Source organism: Vicia villosa, linkage group LG5, assembly GCF_029867415.1.
Source record: "Vicia villosa cultivar HV-30 ecotype Madison, WI linkage group LG5, Vvil1.0, whole genome shotgun sequence".
NCBI lineage: Eukaryota > Viridiplantae > Streptophyta > Magnoliopsida > Fabales > Fabaceae > Vicia > Vicia villosa.
In genome coordinates, this window is record NC_081184.1 from 154,783,546 (window position 1) to 154,800,112 (window position 16,567).

General features: G+C 34.1%; 3 protein-coding genes across 4 annotated transcripts; 2 read left to right on the forward strand and 1 right to left on the reverse strand.

Moving 5' to 3' along the window:
• Positions 1-4,621: 4,621 nt before the first annotated feature.
• On the forward strand, positions 4,622-5,531 carry LOC131607858 (uncharacterized). The gene has a single exon (XM_058879812.1). The coding sequence runs from the start codon at positions 4,742-4,744 to the stop codon at positions 5,228-5,230; it is 489 nt and encodes a 162-aa protein (XP_058735795.1). The 5' UTR covers positions 4,622-4,741; the 3' UTR covers positions 5,231-5,531.
• Positions 5,532-6,482: 951 nt separating this feature from the next.
• On the forward strand, positions 6,483-11,127 carry LOC131605787 (uncharacterized). Its single transcript, XM_058878096.1, has 4 exons — positions 6,483-6,600; positions 8,825-8,891; positions 9,030-9,151; positions 10,658-11,127. The coding sequence occupies exons 1-4, from the start codon at positions 6,483-6,485 to the stop codon at positions 11,125-11,127; spliced, it is 777 nt and encodes a 258-aa protein (XP_058734079.1).
• A 489-nt stretch (positions 11,128-11,616) lies between these two features.
• Positions 11,617-15,529, reverse strand: LOC131607859 (ADP-ribosylation factor GTPase-activating protein AGD12-like). 2 transcript variants are annotated; one of them, XM_058879813.1, is made up of 9 exons: positions 15,454-15,529; positions 14,706-14,784; positions 14,475-14,556; positions 14,181-14,256; positions 13,862-14,025; positions 13,359-13,494; positions 13,156-13,272; positions 12,980-13,075; positions 11,617-12,893 (listed from the first exon to the last, which is right to left on the reverse strand). In XM_058879813.1, exons 2-9 carry the CDS (start codon positions 14,746-14,748, stop codon positions 12,612-12,614), a joined length of 996 nt encoding a protein of 331 aa, XP_058735796.1. In that variant the 5' UTR covers positions 14,749-14,784; positions 15,454-15,529; the 3' UTR covers positions 11,617-12,611. The 2 variants fall into 2 exon arrangements, with proteins under 2 accessions (XP_058735796.1, XP_058735797.1); XM_058879814.1 differs by lacking the exon at positions 15,454-15,529 and adding an exon at positions 14,923-15,048.
• Positions 15,530-16,567: the final 1,038 nt, after the last annotated feature.

The following is a 16,567-nucleotide window of genomic DNA, read 5'->3' on the forward strand; positions in this document are numbered from 1 at the left end:
TGTAATTACGCCCAATTACACCCAATTTTTATTAAAACAGGGTGTAATTAAAACGTAATTACGTTCAATTACACCCGATTTTTACTAAAACAGGGTGTAATTAAAAACGTAATTATGCCCAATTACACCCGATTTTTATTAAAACATGGTGTAATTAAAAACGTAATTATGCCCAATTACACCCGATTTTTATTAAAATAGGGTGTAATTAAAAACGTAATTACACCCGATTTTTATTAAAATAGGGTGTAATTAAAAACGTAATTACGCCCAATTACACCCAATTTTTGTTAAAAATAATGGGTGTAAATGCGTTAGACATTTCTCACCCGGTGGATATACACCCGATTTTTATTAAAAATAATGGGTGTAAATTTAATAAAAAACGGGTGTAAATTAACATTTTTGTACTAGTGTTGGATACTTTTAAATTGATGTGAGACGTGTTGTCTTGTTACTTTAAATCTCAACTTTAATTTATTCTAAAGTTTATAATATTCATATATACACTTCACCTTAAACTCCAAAAGTGAAATTGGATTTAGATTCTATAAGCAATATCTCAATCCCAGATTTGTAAATGAAAAAAAAAAAACATGATTAAGAGGAGACTTAATTAAATGTGGTAGGTTAGATTATTCAGATTCAGAAAATAATACTACTTCTTGTATCAAAAAAAAAAAAAAATACTACTTCTGTCTAATAAATTATAAGAGTTAAGAAAATTAATTGAGATATTGAATTTGTTAATTATTCATATAATTTTATAAATTTATTCTTAAAAGAGATTTATTTAATGTTTTTTGTAAAATTATTTAGTATAAATTGTAGAAAAGGATATAACATAATTAAGATATTTAAGACTTATGAGTAAAAATTAAAAAAAGAGTTTTATATGCAGGATGGAAGATAGTAGTTATGAACAAAATTTATGAATTTCATGCTAATAATATTCTTAAAAAATTCTTCCAACTCTAAAAATAAGAGGAAATTACATTTACCCTCACATTAAATCTATTAAAATATCATCAACACATTTTATAATTTTACAATATACATTAATTTTATATGAAATCTATTTTTTTGGTTGACAAATATGAAGTCTATTAAAAGGACACCAACACCTTTTTATATTTTAGTAACAACTAAAATAACTAAAATATTAGGTATAGATGTATTCATCTACGGTTTTTTATTTTTACTTGTCACAAAAAATTTAGTTGGTATCTTAAGTTTAAGGAAAGTTAGTGGATATTTTAAAATTAAAAAGAGGTTTCGGTATTACTTTATTAAATTCGAGAGAAGGTGAGTGTAATTTTCCTTAAAAACAATTTCTTCATTGTGTTTATTATAAACGAATAAAGTAATCATAAACAAATACTTGATTGTAATCGATAGAATTGCAAACTATTTGGAAGATGCTCTCTATAAGGTGGTTATTGAGTCGGGACTAGTAGCTATTTGGGCTTGGTTGTTACTTCTTTCTTGTTGAGCTGTACATGTGGTTAAGCATCATATGTGGGATCACAAGTCTAAAAATCAGAAGCTCTCGCAACAACATCACATTTTGGAGTACTTAGCTTCTTGGAAAGACGAAGATGGTCATGCCAAATTTGTTGATAATGTGTTGGGTAACTATGAGCAAGATAACTTTGGTCATAGAGGAGTTCTTATTAAGGAAAAAGATAAAAAGATGAGCTCTAATGTCAAGCAGTGCTTTCGCAAGTGTTGGGGTCATATGGAGTGACCCCCAATAATGAACATATGATGAAGGCTTTGGAAACTAAGCACTCGTACATACCACTTCCTTCCATACTGACCACCTTATTCTCAAAAGCTCCATTAATGGGTGAAGTTGATAATATCTTTAAGTGCATTAAATTATTTCTCAAAGGAACTTCATGTGGTAGAGATGGTTTGTGAACTCAATATATATTAGAGCATTGTGTGGAGAAGATTATGATGTGGCGAGAGATCTTTTATGCAATCACTTAAGTGGTTGACTTATGACTAGGAGGAACATGTCCCGTGAGTTTGGCAGAGTTTGTTGCCGCTACACCATTGACACTGTTCTTAAATCCTAATGGTGGGATACATTCAATTATTGTGGTTTTATTTAAAGGAAGTTGGTATCCAAGGTTACTATGAAAGGGGCCGATAAAGATGTGGTATGTTATTTCAATTACTTTCAGTTTGTGATTGGGGTATCGGGGGATGCTGATGCCATTTTCCCCAATGCCAACATGGTAGTAAGCAAGCGACATATATATGGTTCCTTGTTTATGATCAGGGTATATTTCTCGAATGTTTTCAACATAATAGATCAATAAGCTCCATTGCACGATGTAAGGGTGAGACACAAGTCTATTTTTATCTGGGTTGAGTATCTTTATAGTCAGATAACAAGGTTTTACCTTGGGGATGGTCATATCATGTCAAACACTGAAGTGCAAGAAGTTTACTCGTTAATGCCGCTCCTTTTCGCTCTTGCTTTACACTCACTCATTCATTAGGTCAGAGACAATTGTAAGCTTCTTCTTCATGTCAGATATCTTGATGACGAGACCTTTTTAGGGGATTCATAAGGGGTGGCTAAAACCCTTGACATCATTTGGGAGATAGGTTTATATTAGGTCTTGAATTGAATATTTATAAGTCTGAGATCTTTTGGCCTACGTGTAATGGTAGTAAACTTTGTGAGAATTTATTTCCGTTGGACATTGGGAGATTGATGTTGGAGATGAAGTTGCTTAGATGTCTCGGTAGTTGATATGACTGCTTTACCAAGGGGTTGTCAGTGAAGAGAGCTTACAAGGCTACTGAGTTAATGTATCTTCTACCACTACTAAGGGATCATCAGAGTGAGCTTCTTCTACTTCGATCATGCATAGGTATTACAAAAAAAATTGGTCTAAGAATATGTCAACCTAATCATATGGACGAAGCAACTATTTAGTTTGATAAAGAGTTACGAAAGGCGGTTGGTGGAGGTCTTTTCTGTTGATAAACAAATGATTGTGTTGAGAAATAAGTGTTGGTTCTAAGTGTTAGGAAAAAACAAACATAGAGAAAAAAGAGGAACACAATAACAACACAAGATATTAACGTGGAAACTCCAAAACCGAAGAAAAAACCACGGTCGTTGTCGAATGATAACCATAAAATAATACTATGTGAAAATTATTACAACACATAATATACCCTTAACTACCCTAGGCCCCCAATACATCAACACCCTCCAAAACAAATATAACTACATCTCACAACACTCTAATACAAGAGTATAAGAAATCAAAGAAAGTCAATACAAGTTTAAAGTGATTTTGACCGGTGCATCTTGTAACAAAGAACTTGAATCTTATATATAGCCTTGGACTTCATCTTCCTTCACAAAACTAAGCGATGTAGAGCTTTGAAAAACTTTAATCCTATATATAACCTTGGACTCCCTCTTGATTCACAAAATTAAGCGATGTGGAACTTCTTCAACATGTATATTTTCAACCAACCCTAACAATCTTGAGATTTTGGGTTTAGATGTGGTGTCTCTGTCTCTTGTGGTCTTGGAGCATTGATCTCATTGGTGCTCCCGACTCTTCCGGACTCTCCAATAGTGGTATCAGAGCCTGATTCGACTTTGTGGGAGGAGCGGAAGCTGGATCCGGTGTTAGATCCTGTTATAAGATGTGAAAGACTCACACTATTGGAGGAGAATTTTAGGTGCAAGTGTGAGTGGTTAAAGTCCCGCATTGCCAATGATTAGGTGGAATGCTAGATTTATAAGAGAGACAACGCATTTACTTAACACCTTAAGGTTTTGGGTTGAGATGTGGCGTCTCCCTCTCTAGTGGTCCTGGAGCATTGGTCTCATTGGTGTTCCCGATTCTCCTGACTTAATATGCATGCTTCCTCCTCTTGATGACCCATCATTTTCTTCGGGGACCTTCAATAAAGGGTGGTTTCTTTACCCGGTAGAGTTGGGGGATTTAGTTTGTACTCGGCATTAGAGGCTACCTCATCACTTTTTGTGTTTTCTAGAGCCCAATCTTGAAAGTTACATAATCATATATTGAGAGGCAGTGGGGTATATCGTATGGACTTTGATTTCGACAAAACTTTAAATGGACTTTGATTTCGACAAAACTTTAAATGATTTTAGTGTTACAATTTTAAATTTTGACCTTAGCAGCTTTACTAACAAGAGCATCGTCCCTCCTAAAGTGCAACTTATTTTAGTGAATGTTTATTTTAGTAAAAATATTCAACACATGAATGTAAAGTTTAACAAGACTACGAGATAGAAAACAAATTTTTGATTGTTTACAGATTGCGACTTTCTCGTTACTATTCCAGTTTTATATAAATTTTATTATATAAAAAAGAGGTTATTTTAATTATCTGGAGCTATCTTACCAATTTCATAAGAATTTTATTTTTACTAGCCATCAATCACGGGCAAAAATTTAATTTTATCTATCCAAACTCATTAATGAACTAATCAAGTCACGGAAGGAAAAAAAAAGTCAAAATATTCTCTTAAGTGATTAGCAAAAGACAAAGTAGAAAGCGGCGAGAATAGAACAATAGGAGCTTTTTTTCTCCGACAGTTGTTCCATGTAAAGACAAAATTCACTGTTTCTCTTTCGCGTTCTTGTTCTTCTTTCAAAACAGCACCGTATAAACACTCGGAGTTCATTATATAACCTTTCACCTTCCATTGCAACTCCCAAACCACAATCTCATGGCTGAATCTACTACCCTCGCCGTCTTTGTCATTCTCATTCTCATTCTCGCCGGATATTCCTCCTCCAGAGACCTCCGTCCTTCCGATCACGGCCTTCTCTTTCAGACCTTATCACCGGCGGGAACGCATTCTTCGCCAGAAATGAGATCCTTCTTCAACAGTGACAATTCATCCCCGACAGTGTCGTCTTCGTCTTCCTCCGACGTGGCAATGCCAAATGCCATTACAACGGATAACCCCACTCCACGACCGCCGTCATGGAGTAGAGACTCCGGGGAAGACGGAGTTGCAAATGCATTGAAGGCGGCTAGTTTAGCGTGTGGAATCGTGGGAGCCTTTCTGATTTTGGCTTCCAGTTTGATCTATGTGTTCAAATACAGAAAGCGGGTACAAAATGAAGCTTTGCGTGGTAACAATATTGGTGAAATAGAAAATGATGATGGAAATAACAAATTGCAATTAGTGCTACGGGACCCTTCGAGTTGAGTTTGTGGCTTAGACTATATTTTAAAATTTAAACTATTGTGTAATTTTTTTATTGCTGTGTCAAGTAGTTTTCGGTAACTCGTTGATCGTAAGAATAAGAAAGATAGCATACGGTGGCTTCAGGCTTGTGAGACAAGTTAGTAAGCTAATTAACTACTAGGTAGACATCGCCTCTAGAAGTTCGTTGAAATTTTGTACCTAATTCTAGTTGATATTAGTTAGGATCATTGCATCTATATACGTGCATTATCACTTTGTATTACTCTTATTTTATGAATGGAATATATATTTGATCCTAAAACTTCATTCATGTTCATAATAGAGTTAAGACTCATACTTTAACATGGTATATGAGCTTATTTAAATTTTGTTACACCGCCTGCTATAAAGTTTTTACCTTCCGTTATTGGACAATATTATCTTACAAATCATTTTGAAAATTTGAGTTAGCTCAAACTCAAATTCTTTTAAGATGGTATTATTTCCATCATGATTATTCTTTATAAAAATGTGAAAGAGTATAACCATGTTTACTTTTATGACCTTTCTTTATGAAACAAAATTGAGCAACGTGGTCATTTTTATTAAAATAATTGCATTTGATAGTTGTCTAAATGCGAAGGAAGCACCAAGTGATGTGCACCATTGATCTATTTACATGCTCGTGATGTGGATCGTTAATGCTTTATCCTTGCCTTCGTATCTATGACCCTATTAGCTACGTTATAATGTACCTACCCGGCCTAGAGGCAAATCAAACCCTTTAAATACACGGGTCATGATTACTTTTATTCAATTGTTTTCTTTTGCATTTGTATTTGCGCTTACATATCAATTTGCATTTTTTTTATTTGAGTTCATATTCATTATCTAATCAAACACGCTTCAGGTATTCATCATTTTCCCTATTTTTGTCCTTTTATTTTTCACGATTTAGAGACAGCGATTCTTAAAAAGTTATATAAAAATGATTATGTAGTAAGACCAATATACAATATGGGATTTGTGAGATGTGGATACATTGTGTAGCAAATTAAAGGAATCTCGTAGAGTTAAGAATGTTTGGGAGTTATGACCGCAATTATAGTAGTCCCGACTCTAGAGACTATAGTGATATAGATAGTAACATTGTCTTTTCCTATAGCGACTAATACTGCTAACTACCATCAAATATTGTACGGTACTTAGCAATATTAGTCGCTTTGGTGGAGGTGTTGATGGGATTAAGACCCTCTCCGCTAGAAAGACAACGATGGCCTCGTTTCGTAAGGGCCTTTACAAGTTTTTTACTAGAGATGAAGGTGATGTCATATTAGAAACATGTAACGAGGGTGAAATGGTCAATATGATGATGCCTCAAAGACAAGAAGGTCAGTTATTTTACATGTACCATCTTGACATTTACGACCTACGAGTGGGGATTCCTTTTATCGTATTTGAGTCACATGTCCCCAAGAACATCGCGTATCCCCTCCCAAATACAAATAAACAGTTAGACCATTATCAAGAGGTTATATACTATGATGCATAGGTACGGGTACGGTACCCGATGCGGGTACCGATATTGGTACGGGATACGACATTTAAAAAAAATCAAGGTACAAGTACGTTAGTAAAATATAAGAGTTTTCTATAGAATGTATGTGTGGAGAACTAAATTGTTAGGTTCACAACAAACATCACTATAAAAGTTTTAAAAAATAAAAAATAATGTTAATATATAATGGCAAAGAAATTAAAATATATAAATATATTTTAAAAAATAATATATTTTCACTCGAAATCAAATAATGAGAAAAAATGAAGTACCACGAGTACGGTGCGTGTACCCGGTACGAATGCGTACCCGGTACCTCACCATATTAGAAGTACCCATGCTTATAGATCATATTAAGATTTTGGAAATCACACCTACACTGGGTGCCCATATTTGTCCAATTATTAAACCGTGAGGATTAATTCGTGAGGGTATGGGGAAGAGGGGAGTTCTCTATGATCATATTTTAAGAGACCAATGATCACTATTTTCCCTTGCATTTGCGAGTAACGTGCCATTAAACTGTTTCCACTGTGACCTCCCGAGGAGACGGAAAGAGAGACTGTCAAGTTCTTGGAGGCATTATAGATTATGAAATCAATGGAGGTGGTGGAGTACCATCGAAGCGATAAGAATAACGAAAAAGGTTGTTGATTATTCGTGTAAGTGTTTTGTACATTTGAATCTTCTAACTAATGAGATTATTTTTATATAAATTTATTTTTTTAACTTTTTTCAAAGAAGATGGTCCACACGTCTGTTGCTAAGAAGAAGTCTCTTCCTGTGAAGAGGAGGGATGATCAGGGAGTGGCGTGGTCTCCCAAATCCTAAAGCAAAGCCTCAAACTTGATAACCCAAGGTGAAAAGAAGACAAGGCTGATAGAGGATACATTTATAATTTTGAGCCATACACATTACCACCGTGAAAGTTGAGAGCGGATGATGAAACTTGGTTTCCAATACGGGATAAAAGCACAAGGTTAATAGAGATAAATACACCATTGGTCTAGAGGCAGAGACCTGCATAGATCTGGAGAGGATTTCCTCTAAATTTACCACTCCATCAGCTCCATCGGGGAGCAAAATTCCATCATCTCTTTGGAATAAATATTTTAATGCCAGAGGCTTTGTACATGAAAAAGTTTCAAAATTTGAAAAGGAAATGCACATATGAAGAACATGTTTTCATCGGAGTTCAAAGAAGGATAATCGGATTTGGAAAAGAAAGAAAATGACAGTTAGTGCAAAAGGTGAAACATAGTATAAGAAGATAAACTGCCTTTATATAACGCAATGAGGGAGAAAAACCAGTAGTGTATAACAAAGAAAGACCGACAGACAAAAGTTAACAGACAAGATCCACCTATGGATTATTACCACAATTGAGTGAACTTGAGCACTTTAAAGTCTAGTGTCACCCCTACCATAATAGTATAGCGCCACGAGGTAGGATATCCATGCGAAATATTTTGCAAAAAGACTCGCATTTAATGTGCGCATTCCCAAGGTTACATGCTCTCACTCTCTAGGCCTTTACATTTCTTCAAGATAGAAATTCGTCATGAGGACCACAATCAAACGGGACAAAGGCCTGGTATTCGAAAAAGTATCTTCACTCCTACGCAATGACAAACTTTGGGTGTGAGAGGTAAATAAATGTATAAGGACAATATTTATAAAAAAACACAAGTTTTATGGACAGTCAAAATAATGTCGCATATACAATTTAGTCTTGTTTAAATAATTAAATATTTGATTTTTATTATTATTAAGAGTATGTGGGGCCCATCTTGTTCCTATCTTGTTCCTTTTTAAAATGTATTTTTATTTTCTCTTATTCATGTGTGTTCCATCTCTTCTTGTTTTCTTTTTCAACGGTTTTTATGATTTCTCTTATTCATGCGTGTTCTATCTCTTCATAACGTGGCTTCATGCCAATAGCTACTCAAGAATTGATAGGGGTTTGGAGAACATGGAAGGGTTTCAAGACAATATGGATTCTACCCTCAAAATTTTGCCTCCTAGTGTTTCTGATCACTCTCTTATATATTTGACAGGTCAGGAGAAGCATGAATTCATAAAAGCTCATTTCAAATTCCTTAACTGTGTGGTTAGTAGACCTATGTATGTGTTGTGGGATAAATTAAATAGACTTTAACCAATCTTGAAGAATCTCAGCAAGTCTCTTTTACACATACAACATAATATTAACAAAGCAATATCTGACCTGCTTACAGCCTAACAAGTTCTCATTGATGATAGGATGAACATTATCAAAATTGAGGATGTTAAAAAGTGTATTGAAGATGTTATCAAATGGAATGAGCTTGAGGAAAAAGTATTCAAGCAAAAATCTAAACTTGAGTGGCTGAGGTTGGGTGATGGTAATAACTCATACTTCCATGCTTCCATTAAGACTAAACATAATGCAAAGAACATGAGGCATTTGTACAAAAATGATTTACATCCCAAAGTTATATTGAGGCTGAAGTCTTGAATTACTATGAAGGGTTAATGGGCACTAATGACAACATTGTACAATATATTAATGTGATGGCCATGAGAGAGAGGCCTCAACTTAGTATGGAGCATAGAGAGCCCAGTGGCCCGAGTTAGTGAGCAAGAGCTTCTTAAAGATCTGAATGGCATAGGTGACCTGAAAGCTCTTAGTATTGATGGCTATGGTGCTAGATTTTTCAAAGCTAGTTGGCAGGTAGTCAAAGATGATGTGATAACTGAAATCATGGATTTCTTTGAGAATGAGAGGTTATATAAGGATTTTAACAACATTGTAGTGACTCTCATTCCTAAGACTATGAGGCTAGGTCCAATAAGGATTATAGACCTATAGTTGGATGCACTACTGTGTATAAAATAATCTCCAAAACTCTTACTAATAGATTGGGAAAGGTGCTTGGCAGCATTATTAGTCAATGTCAGGGTGCATTTGTTCCTGGGCAACAAATCCACAATCACATTTTATTGGCCTATGAATTGATTAAAGGTTACTTTAGGAAAGGTGGTACCCGTATATTAACTTCTATTTTTTATTATATATAATATTAATTTTATTAACCTTTTTTATTTTATTTCTTGCTCTTATTTTATAAAAAAAATATATTGTTAAAGTTTATTTTATAGTAATAAATTTTAAAAATTGGATATTAATATTATTATTAATTAATTCTTATGAATGGATAATAAATTAAATTCACAAATTTAAAACAACTTGATTTAAAATAATCTAATCTAACACAATATTTATAAAATTTTATATATTTTTTAATTAATTCAAACTTAATTTAAATTATGGATAGTTTTGTTTTAAAAAGATAGATCATTAAATTTATTTTATAATAATATATTAAAAAAAATTAACAATTTTAGTATTATTTATGACTAAATCTTTTGATTAATTGTTCACTTTTTTAAGGGTCCACTTTTGATATTTGCCTTGGGCCTATAAAGAGTCATGACCGACCCTGATGAAAGGTTATATAAGGCTTTTAACAACATTGTAGTGACTCTCATTCCTAAGACTATGAGGCTAGGTCCAATAAGGATTATAGACCTATAGTTGGATGCACTACTGTGTATAAAATAATCTCCAAAACTCTTACTGATAGATTGGGGAAGGTGCTTGGCAGCATTATTAGTCAATGTCAGGGTGCATTTGTTCCTGGGCAACAAATCCACAATCACATTTTATTGGCCTATGAATTGATTAAAGGTTACTTTAGGAAAGGTGGTACCCGTATGATGCAAATAGATCTCCAAAAAGCTTATGACATGGTGAATTGGAATGCTCTGGAGTGTATTTTGAAGGAGATTGGCATGCCTAACCAGTTTGTTAGATGGATCATGCTTGTTGTTACCATTGTTTCTTACAGGTTCAACATCAATGGATGTCACTATAACCTTTTTGCAAGCAAGACGTGAGATTAGGCAAGGTGACCCCATATTCCCTCTCATTTTTGTTGTCATTATGGAGTATTTGAACATAATCTTACACAAAATGCAGAGGAACCATGATTTTAATCATCATGTCAAATGTGAGAAGCTTCGCATTACTAATTTGTCCTCTGCAGATGACTTTCTGTTGTTTTTAAGAGGTGATTATAAATCTATTGAGCTTATAATGAGTGCATTCAACAACTTATCAATGTCATTTGGTCTTAAAGCAAATCTTGAAAAATGTAGAATTTATTTTGGAGGAGTGGATGATAGCATAAAGAAGAACACTATCAGCCTAACTACTTTTAGAGAGAGCCCCCTCCCTTTCAGGTGCTTGGGTGTGCCTCTGACTTGCAAAAAGCTCTCCATCCACCATTACATGACTTTGGTAGATGAGATAGTATGAGGAATTAAACATTAGAGCACTAAACTTCTGAGTTATGCAGGGCGTGTTCAGCTTATAAAGAGTGTGACTTTTGCCATTGCAAATTAAAGGATGCAATGTTTTCATATTCCAAAACATGTTATTCACAAGATTGAATCTGTGTGCATGTCTTTTATTTGGACTGGTAGATATGATGTTAGCAGAAAGAATCCCACTACGTGAGATATTGTTGCAGACCTCGGGATTATGGGGGCCTTAACATCATTGATCTTAAGATATGGAACAAGGTATCAATGTTGAAATTGTTGTGGAATTTTAGAGGTAAATCTGATAGTTTGTGGGAGAAATAGATCCACACATATTATTTGAAAAAGGAAAGCCTGATGAATGTTCGTATTAAAACTTATAATTCTTGGATTATGAAAACTATCCTTAAGTAAAGAGAGAGCATTGCAGATGTCCAATAATTATGGGATCAATTGTAAGACAAGGATAGATTTAGAATGAAGGATGTGTACAATATGTTGCGAATTGATACTCCAAAATTGCTTTGGCGCAATCGTTTCCACTATAATGCTGCAAGGCCTAGGGCGCTTATGACTTTATGGCTTGCGTGCCATGGAAGATTGACCACCAAACATCGTCTGTTCAAGTTTGGTATGGTGGCTAACAGTGTTGTTTTTGTTCAAATGAGGAAACCATTAAACATTTGTTCTATGGATGCTCTGAGCTCAAGATTATTTGGTCCAAAGTGCTTGACTGGATCCAAGTTAAGCGAAATCCCAAAGAATGGAATGAGGTGCTTACGTGATTAATCCGGTGTACGAAGGGAAAAGGGTGGAGAACATCTATTTTGAAATTAGCCGCAACTGAGACCCTCTATGGAGTTTGGAAGTACCATAGTGACAAAAGCTATGGTAATAGTATAAATAATACTAAGATAGTGGATAATGACATGATTGTTTACAGGGGTGGTATAGTGGAAAACTTATACTAAGATAGTGGATAATGACATGATTGTTTATAGGGGGTGGTATAGTGGAAAACTTAGAGAACACATAGCTAAGTTGATGAAGTTCTAATTTTTTTTTCGGTGTCATTATTTAGGGCTGGATCTAAGCGATCGCAAAACACAAGTAAAATATCAAATTCTCCAACTCTATTTAATTGGGCGGCCTTAATAGACCTCATTAAATTTTAAAAAGATTTGACTAATTTGTATTCAATTGTATTTATACTCATCCGACCTTAAAGTAGAACAAGCTATGAGAACCTAGTCAAATAGCCATGATGCACACTTCTGCAATAGAAACGAAATCAATTTGTGTATCAAATTAAATTTGGCACAATCCCATGAACCCAAAATCTAAATCAACATGAATATTGGAATTTCAAACCAAACATTATCTCTATTTGATCAAAAAAACTAGTGTACTAAGTAGAAACAAAATATATAGATATTTCTTTAACAGACCAATAAGAAGAGATTCATAACAGTAATTCACCTAATGATCAAGAGATAACCACTCAAGTTCTAAGTTTAATTCTCCACATTCAACATTCTGAAGCTTGATTAACATATCTTGTTTAACCTTACCATCAATGATATTGACTATGCTATCTTCTACAAGTGCATTGTCATTTGATTTCAGCCATTTTCCTATTTGCATATCATCAAACATTCCAGCATCTCCAAATGCCATCGCAGATGTTATCAGAGGTTGAAGATCAATCTCTGCTTCTCCCATTATATCATCCGCCGAAAACAAGTCATGATCAAATACCTTCTGCAATAAAATCAACCTAGTTGTTAGTTTTCATATTCAATACAAGACAATTTTAATTTATAAGGCGCGATAAAATTTAACCTTACCAAACTTATCGTTCCATATTGCTGAGGAACAGATAACATAAGTTCCTCATTCCAAACCGGATTCAAATTACTCTTTATTATGGCCGTCTGAACAGTCTGAATGTAATAACATCGTTGTCAGTTCAAAAAGAAAGTTGTCAACAGATATCATTCTTATGCTAATGAAAACAATCAACCTGTTGGCCAAGCTTCAAAATAACGTATGGATCGCTTGTCATCATATCTCTGATTGCTAAATTTGTGCCTTTGACCACTTTCACTTTCAACATTCCAATGAATTCTACCATTCCTTCCTATATTCAACATCAATATCAATCAAACATCCATGAAACAGTACTATTCCTTCATATATTTAATCAAAGGGAACATATACAATTACCATATTCTTTGAACCACTAGTAGTTCGAAAGCTATCCATAATCTTTTTGGCGAAACTTGATTGACGATTGCTTTTGCTTTTGTTTGATACAATGCGCAGACTATGTTTCAAAAATTCTTGACGCTCATACTTTCCCCTGGAATTATAAATGCCACTATTAAAATGCTAGTCTTAACTAGAACATTGACGGGACTGGTACCAAAGTTGATGCTAACTTGACCAAGCACAATGGACTGTGATTAAAAAGAATAACACAAAAGAAGAGTAAAAAAAGTTGAATAAGAAAGAACAAAGGGTTGAGAATATAAGTTTTCATCTCGATATCTTTTGTGTACTTTATGGTGACAAAAAATGTACCAGGTTTATAAAATAAGGCAAATGACACTTTGTAAGTCTTAGAATTTTGGGTTGCGTCTAACTCAACTTTGCAAAACTGATTTGTAAACATACGTTCAGGCCATCTCTCATCCAACGTGGGACTCTTAATGTTAAGCATGTCTAACCTGATGAATTTTTCACGTTCCTCATGACTGGCATCTGGTCCAGGCTTTGTATATCCTTCCGGGATATAAGCCTCATAAATTGAATTTGCAGAGGCATTTCCTCCAACTTCCATCATTGCATCTATTTCATCACCCGACCATTCATCCAATGTCACCGACAAAATCTAACAAGGAAAAAGGAAATGGATGTATAAATGTATGTATATATACAATTAGTTTTTCAACTATTTCAAGACAGGTGGAAAAGGAAATCAATTGATTATTTCTCATCAATAAAAAGAAAATAGTTTGAAGTAAAAGATCATGAATGAGTGAGTACCCTTGATATATGAGTACCAAGACTTCTGTGCACACTGCAGCATTTTAAGCATACAAAAACTCCAATATTGGCTGACCTGAAAAAGCAGTTCAAGAAATTGAATTTCAGCTAAGAAAAGCTAATATACTTTCTACATATTTATAACTAAGAAAAGGTTATTTTGGATAAGCAATTACAACGACGTCTCATAATCCCTTTACAGAAGGAAAAAAAAACACGACACTCAAACCTTCGTTCTGAGAGCGACCATAAATCATAAAGAAAAAAGTTTTGAAGAAAATTGAATAAACTTACGCCCATTTAGGATCTGGAGAACCACAATCAGCGCAAAAACGATTATCTTTTTGAACCAATAAATCCTTCAATCTTCTTTTACCTGTAAGACACCTGCCAATCATTCAACCTCTCAAGGAAAAACTAAACCAAAACGGCTTTGTATTTCACGAGTAGACATATGAGACTTTTGATAAGGGTAAACTAGTTAAACGCAAGAGAATGTCGCATAACGAAAAAATCATAACATACTTGAGACAGGCCTCCCGAATTCCAAACGTCTATTCATCGACATCCTTGAAACCCACTAACAGCTGTCAAGTTAATCTACCTGAGAAAGCAACAAATATATCTGGTTATAGGCACTTGGCAACATAAAAATCGAACGAATTTCTACAATGATGATAACTGATAAGGTTTCTGCAACAAAAAAGTAAACAAATATAAAGTTTCAAGAATAAAATATAACTATAACAATGCTGGCGACAGACTAATTCCACTGCAGGGTTGGAAGACTAATTCCATTGCAGCATGGAGGCTAATCAAGTCAATTTTTTCGAAAGGGAATAAAGATCAATATACAATTCATAAACTACACGCACCCATGTGGGAGTTTTTCATTTTTTATTGAGTGGTTGGTCTATAAAACAAAAAAGTCAGATTTTTGTTTGAATTAACAGACATGAAAATTGTTTGGTCATATGTGTTGAAAAGTAAACTTTCTAAAACCGCAGAAGACTTAATACAAGCATTATGCATGCAACTTTTGTTCACAATCAATAAACAACAAAAAAACAAAAACAATGATGGGAATTGGGAACCCTCTTGAATCATGAAGCAAATATTAAATTTGAGATTTTGTTTTTCAATTACAATGAATTAGATAAGAATGTCTATATGTTTGTAAAAATGGTGAGAATTCATCAAAGATGGACATTTGCATTGTTAAGAAATGAATGAAGAATAATAGAAATGAATTGAGAAAGGAGAAAGAAATTACCGGTGAATGAAGGAATTGAAAACCACATGATGTCGGATGGAAGAGACATTTTTTTCTATGTCTGATTTAGTTGGCATTGTTTTGTGACAATGATTTCTTTATTTGTAAGGGGTGTTCAAGTCTTTCTTGTTTATTTTTACTGTTTCTCTTTAGCTGAATTTAACGTCAAAAAATGTAATTACTTTTATGTTAAAAAAATTGTGTGTTTTTTTTTTTTTTTTAATTATTAGTATATATAGATAAGGAATTAAAAAATAGGAGATAGAAGAATAACAAATAGTAAATGATATTTCATTAAAAAAATTAGTATTATTATTATTATTTCGTTAAAAAATTAGATTGTCGATGCAGATCTTCAAGATGGTGTTCTGTGTTGTTTTTGTGAGGTTAAGTAAGGTGGATCTACAAGGTTATTACTCTCACGCTCAAGTTTGTCTTTGAATAATGGAAATAAAGTTAGTTATAAATTGGAAAATTATACATGTTTCGGTTTATATGGTGGCTTTTATATACTGGGTGAAATTGGGTCTTCCTTGTATTGGGTTTGAAGTCGTTTCATAACAGTTTCCCGCAAGATTTGTTATATCGTGGTGCATGGGAAGTCTTCCAGAATCTGGGTCCGGTACGTCTAATATGATCCCATGTGGAGAAGTGGAAGAGGTCTCGAGACAACTTCACTAAATGCTCATCTCATCGTTAAAACGTTTCCCAAGTTACTTTACATCAGGCCCTAGGTTTATAAGTTAGGGTTGTGGCATTTTTGAAGCATCATCTGAAATGTTGATTTTTCACCTAGTGCACTTAAGTGTTGTTGCATTTTCGAAGCATCATCTGAAATGTTGATTTTTCACCTTCCAAATTTCTCCATTCACCAACATTGATTTGCTCATCCCTTTTACTATATAAGGGCCGCTATGACATTTCAAACAACTTTTTGTTCCCTCTCATATGTTCTTGTGACCTATTTCTTCTTCGTCTTCAGCACTTTTGTGATCTTTGTTTTTTGTCATCTTCCTTTCTTGTTAGGACCTTCGCATTGTCAAGCTTTCTCTACTTTAACTAGTATTTTCACTCTGCATTATTGCCCGGGTACAATCTTCTAACCATCTTCCGT